This window comes from Camelus ferus, chromosome 13 (genome assembly GCF_009834535.1).
Source record: "Camelus ferus isolate YT-003-E chromosome 13, BCGSAC_Cfer_1.0, whole genome shotgun sequence".
Classification (NCBI taxonomy): Eukaryota; Metazoa; Chordata; class Mammalia; order Artiodactyla; family Camelidae; genus Camelus; species Camelus ferus.
The window spans coordinates 4,171,552-4,177,551 of NC_045708.1; the positions used below are offsets into that span (position 1 = coordinate 4,171,552).

At 48.5% G+C, this 6,000-nt stretch overlaps 1 protein-coding gene across 1 annotated transcript in view; it reads right to left on the reverse strand.

Moving 5' to 3' along the window:
- Positions 1–5,729, reverse strand: part of DNAJC11 (DnaJ heat shock protein family (Hsp40) member C11) — a 65,619-nt gene extending 59,890 nt beyond the window's left edge. The window contains 1 exon segment of the mRNA XM_032495091.1: positions 5,643–5,729. Within this exon segment, the coding sequence (XP_032350982.1) occupies positions 5,643–5,714 (72 nt within the window). The 5' untranslated portion in view covers positions 5,715–5,729.
- Between the last annotated feature and the right edge of the window lie 271 nt (positions 5,730–6,000).

Consider the following 6,000-nt stretch of genomic DNA (forward strand, 5'->3'; position numbering starts at 1 on the left):
ACTCTTCTACCATCGTACAATTCTGTCTTCCTTTCTCTTCCTGGTCACGTCCACGTGTTTACCTGGTGTCTCTGAGACACAGCAGTAATCAGAAAGGCCAGCACCCTAGGGGGACAAGCTCAGGCTCCTCTCAGGGTCACAACTGATGTTCAGACCCTGTCTTCACATTCAGAGCTCGCCTTATTTCTCCCTGAAAGCCTGACCTCACACTCCCTCTCATCCGTGTCCATCTGCTCCATCCTGCCCACTTGTGCGGAATCCTTGTGGTTGATGTCTGTTGGCATTTTACTGGTAAAGAATGTTCTGGCTCCAGCAAACTAGGGAGGGAACACTGTGCACTCATTGCATGCAGAAGGGGTTCCAACAGTCCAAGCAAGAGCCAAGCAGGACCTGGCCATCAGGCTATCGTCTCCAGGGAAGTCCCATGTGAGGTGACGAGCTTCTTCAAGGAGCAGATCTGTACGGTGTCTGTGCCACAACGGTGGCAACAAAGCAGCAATATTCACAACGGCCCCCATTTTTAGTGCCCCCTTTTAAATATTCATGCTATTTTATCTTTTCATCTGTTACTTGTCTTCAATCCTTTCTTGAATGAGGTAGGGTATAGATAAAATACATAAGTAAAGTTAAAAATTAAAGTTTAATACAAGTAAACACTAAAATTCCATAGCCAAGCAAAGCATGCTTCTTGCATGTCCCGTTTTCTCCGTTGTTTTATTACTGAACTCATAGCAAATATAAAAGCTTCAATTGAATTCTCTTTAAGAAAGAAGGAAAAAAAGGTATTTTGGTAGATAACGCAGAACTAGAGCATTAAAAATTCAAGACGCAATTGTTTGAAATGCCCAAAGCAAAAAGGTAATAACTAGCTTATGGCTCATTAAACAATTTTAAAAAGTTAACCCCATCGCGTTTGCTAATCACATTATGAGATGACACAGGAATGAGCTGGATATCCTAACGGCTCCCTCCCCACCCACAGGCAAGACCGCAGAAGCTCCTCTGAACTCCACCTGGGCACCCTCCTGATCTCCAGTGCTGTCTTGCTGTCGCTGGAGCAGAACCTTTGCCTCTGAGGAGGTCCTCCTGTCTCTGCCTGGCCTCTTCAAAGCGGACAGCTCGCAACAATTTTATCTCCGGGTCCCACTCTGCCTACTCCAGACGCTGTCTTTTTGGATTAGCCCTCACCTCTGCACCCTCCTCCTATGCTTAGCCCAGCTTCCGGGACTACCCCCCCACCCCCGACTCCAAGTCAAACTCATGACCTCGCAGTAAGTTTAGAGAGACAACCAAACATCTTTTGAAGAGAATAAACTGAGTATTTCCAACAGAAAGAATGAAAAAACTTCGGGAATTCATAACCTAATGCTTAGCATAAATCCTGGCACTATGTTTTTGGATTAATACAATAGCAAATTTAGCCAGGATGAGGCACACCAAAGCCTTCTATGTACGTGTATGTCTTTTTGAAATAAGCAAAACCTCATGTTTAGCAAAAAGCAAGAAGCAGCCACAATAAATATTAACTGAATACCTACTTACACCAGGTACTGCATGCATATCCTCACACTCCAGCATACATCCTGGCTCAGAGTAAGTGCTTAATACATTTTTATCTGTTGCCTACATTTTGACGTCAAAGAAAACAAGGAGCAAAAAGTTAAACTACGAGCCTAGGATACAGGACCCTCTGGCTGCAGGGCCCCCCAGTGCTGTCTCCTTCTCCTCTCTCAGTAACTCCATGAAGGACTGCCGCAGATCAGCAAAGGAGACTCCGAGATTCAGAGACCTGCTCAAGGTCACCCAGGTGGCAGCGTGGCATAAAACTCCTGCTCCTCAGCTTCTCCACTTATAGGACACCTTAGGAATGTGACCATCTGGGTAACCTGTTTTCGGACAACCCAGGTTTACCCTCCTTGCCCAACACACAAATTTCAAGTGGGGTCCATGTTAGGAATATCAAACTTTGAACCTAATGCAGTCGGTGGGCGACTCATGGAAGGAACGACCCTCTTAGACCTACCTTTATATTCTTTGTTAAGACTAAACTACCTGCGCCTCAGGCTGGATAAGCAACGAATGGACACACACACAGCCCCTCACTGCTCTAGGGACCTAAGGGTGCACCTGGGTTAGCTGACCCTTTTACATTCAATTTCTGCAGATGGCAGAGCCATCCTGGTTGGGGGCTGGGTGACCGTGACCCCCCAGGTCAATTCTGACAGTGACCAGTAGATCTTCTTCTACTGCTCCAGCCTCTTCTTCCCAACTGCAGTCCAAAGTTGAACTTCTAGCCCCACTCTGCGACTCAGAGAAACCCAAATGACCAAAAACTGTGGCAAGAACATATACCCTACACCAGGGAAGTAGTGAAAATGCAGCGACTTTGGGAAAACTTTTTCCATAGGTGATGATTTTGCATGTCTAGTGTTATGGAAGGATGAAGATCCGACAACACTGACCTCCCTATGTGGACTACAGAAAAACTCTTTTACTTAAGTTTATTTTTTATTTAACAACTTTTTTCTTCAATGTGTTTAAAACCTGAAAAGGAGATTGGTTCCTTTAAGGCTACACTGACTAGGATCAGAGATCTTAAAACAGGCTATAAACATGGGTGACTGACACAAATAAAAATGAAACTTTTTCAAATACAACACTGGTAAAGTAGGAATTAAACTCGATTATTTAGGAATAAATTAGGCTTAAAATGTATTGATTATAATGTCTATAAAAAGTATAAAGATCAAAAAATTTTCACTCTGTTCAGGAATCCTTTCTCCAAATAAATTTTGGGAAATCATCTCAAAAATCTCTTATCAGTTAGATTTTCGGCACCTGACGATGCATCTGACTACACTAAACCAGAGATGCCAGTCCGGTTTCAGTGCGCCTGTCTGGTTAGATGAAGGACTCCCTCCCCTCAACGTGGGGCAGGCAGACAGTGGTTCCACTCTGCAAACAGGAAATCCAGAACACTAGAGAAAAAGAATTATTAAAGATCACAGAAGTCTTGTTGGCAGCAGAATTTGATGGTCCTGTCTAGCTGCCTGCTTCACTCTCTGGAATACAACTTAAGGGGATATTATAAAGTTTAAAACATGTGAAGGGAGATTCTTAAGCTGATTTTCGACATTTCTAAATCACTCCATTTGTTATCATCATATACTATGCTGTAAACTTAAAAAACTGAAATTGAACTCCCTGGTTTTGTGTCAGGTTGCTTCCATCTGAGATTCCCGGGGGCAAGTCTGAACTTCCTGAACACCAAGAGTTCTGAAGGTACTCTGATGTACGGTGGAAGAGGACCTCGCCTCCCACTCACACTAGGAGACCTGACAGCGAACGTATCAACAGAGGCTATTATCTTCTTTGACCACACGTGTAGAAATGAAGATTACTTCTACTCTGCCTCTAATTCGTCAAGTAAATCATGGTATTTCAACTTCAGGTTGATTTCTTTCTTTCTTTCTTTTAACTATTTTATTTTTTTAAATGTTAATTTTTTTCATCTTTTTTTTTGAGGGGGGAGGAAATTAGGTTTATTCATTTTTTAAAATAGAAGTACTGGGGATTGAACCCAGGACATACGGCATGCTAGGCATGCACTCTACCACTGAGCTATGCCCTTGCCCCCTGAATTCTAATTTCACAAAAAATCCTAGTAAATACCAAGTCCAGAGATCACATTCAGAGTCCCTCTTTCAGTGAAATCCTGAGACAGAAAATCTGCACACCAGAGATGACGGTGTTTTACACCGAGTTTGTTGACAAAGGCATCACAAAACAACTCAAGCAGGAGGACGTGTTTCACAGGGATTTCACCTGCAGCCACAGATACAGGAAGTGCCTTCACTTGCCTGGAGAAGTCAAATGTTTCTTTAAGGAAATATTTCTTTGGCTTCCACCCATCAGTCCAATGACAACGGCAGGTCCTAACATTCTGGCAGTTTCAAGGTGTACCTCTGACAGATGTTTACCCGGGACTCTGGCCAAACCTATTTATTATTCTAGATCTTTTTGATCCTCTGCAGCAGCCTAAGATTCAGTAAACAGGTAACTGGGCTGCTCAATTACTGATACCCTAGACCAACTACAAATAAGTGGTAAGAAAGGCTGATTTCAGAAAAGCTGGTTTCATTTACTGCTTTGCTTCTAAGAGCTGGAGAGAAGGATTAGCTAGCCTCATCGCCTCATTCTAAGGGAGAGAAATGAAGGCCAAAGAAGTGGTTTACCCAACGCCTTACCGTTGGTTAGGTACAAGAACCTCCAGGCGGCCCTACAACAGCCCGACAAAATCTGCAATTCCCCCAAAATATTTCACTGGATGTTTCCATAGTAAATAGTGGCTAACGCATTTAAGGGATTCTTATGTGCAGTGCCCAAGGAGTATAGCAGCTCTGCAGTCTGAAGACTGGAGAGCTGGGGTGACAGTGCACCACGAAGAGCTGGGGCTCCAGGGTTAGACAGCCCAGGGCTGAATTCGGGCTCTCATGCTTTCTGGTGGTGTGACTTTGGGCAAGTTACTAAAATCTCTCTATGCCTCAGTTTCCTCTACTATAAATCAAGAATTATCTTATCACCTACCTTAAGGGCTGATATGAGAATTAAGTGCAATAACAGAAAGTGATCATGTGGCACCGCGGCCCTGCACAAAGTAAGCACTCGAGAAACGTGAGCTATTATTAACACCACGCAGACCAACATTCACGGACAACACATACTTGAGCAGCTCTGCCTAGGATAGCCAAACCTGGCTAGTTCTGATCACTGGCAAGCCCTGGCCGGAATTAGAGATTCTCTGGCAGGGCTGGAAGACCGCACCCAGAGGTTTAGAGAGAAACAGGCCACCTCACGACCTGACCTTGGAAGCCTTCCTGCCCTTCACGCTGACCTCAAACACACTGGTCAACAAGAAAGGAAATTTACTGGCCACAGTGGGAGACTCTTTCGTGTTATCTTTTATTTGGTGTGGAAACAGGCGCGCGTCCTGAGGCCGCAGTGGGGCATCACTTCTTTTCTGACTAATTCCCACTCTGGGCCTCCAAACGGAGGCTATTTGTCCGGAACGCTCTTCCTTCCATTTCTGGGCAGCGGCTCAGGAGAAAGGAAGACACAAGCCACGTGCCTCTGAGCCTGGACTCACTTCAGAGGCGCGATGTCCCCGTGGAAGACTCGGGGACGGGACAGACCCCTGGGGAGACTCCCTGGTAGCCTTGACCTTGATGCCTGAGACTCTGTTTCTCATCCTGCCGGCTGGGCGCGATGACACAGTCCCCCAGCCAGGGCGGGTGTGTGAGCCGAGCGCGGCAGCCGGTCCCGGAGGACCTGGACCCCCTACTCCGCCCCCACCTCGGGGACCCTGCTCCCTCTTGGGGGCTCGGGGCCTCTGGCCGTGCTTGTACACGGCGTACCAGCCGTAGAGAGCCGGGGCGGAGGCGGACCGGGATACGCCCGGCAAGAGTCGGGGCACTGGGGGCAGCCCGGCCGGCCGGCGGTCGCGCACGTCAGGCGGGGTCACGCGGCCTCCCCGCCGGGCCCGGCCGCCCGAGGTGGGAGCGGGGCGGTCACCGCCAGCCCGGCCCGTCTCCGAACGACCGGGCCCGGCCTCAGCCCCGACGGCGGCCCGCCGCAGGCCTCACCTCCCTGCGCACGTTCAGCAACGAGTAATAGTCTTCATTGTCCAGCTCCTCCTCGCTCAAGGCCGTCGCCATCTTCGCAACCTTTCACCTCTCCAAACCGGCAAGGCCGTGCTCAAGAGGGACCGACGGTCCGCGGCCCAGACAGCGCGGACTGCCGCGGCGTCCCCACAGCGGCCGCTGGCGGCCCGGAGTCGCGCCGCCGCCTCCCGCGCCCGGAAGGAGCGCGACTGCGCACTGCGCCCCCACGCGGCCGAGGGCGGGACGCGGCGGCCAGCGTCCCTCCACGTGCTGCCCGCAGACCTACAGCCCGGCCTCGCTTCCCTCCGGCTGTGCCTGGGCTGGAAAGGGAGACTTTGCA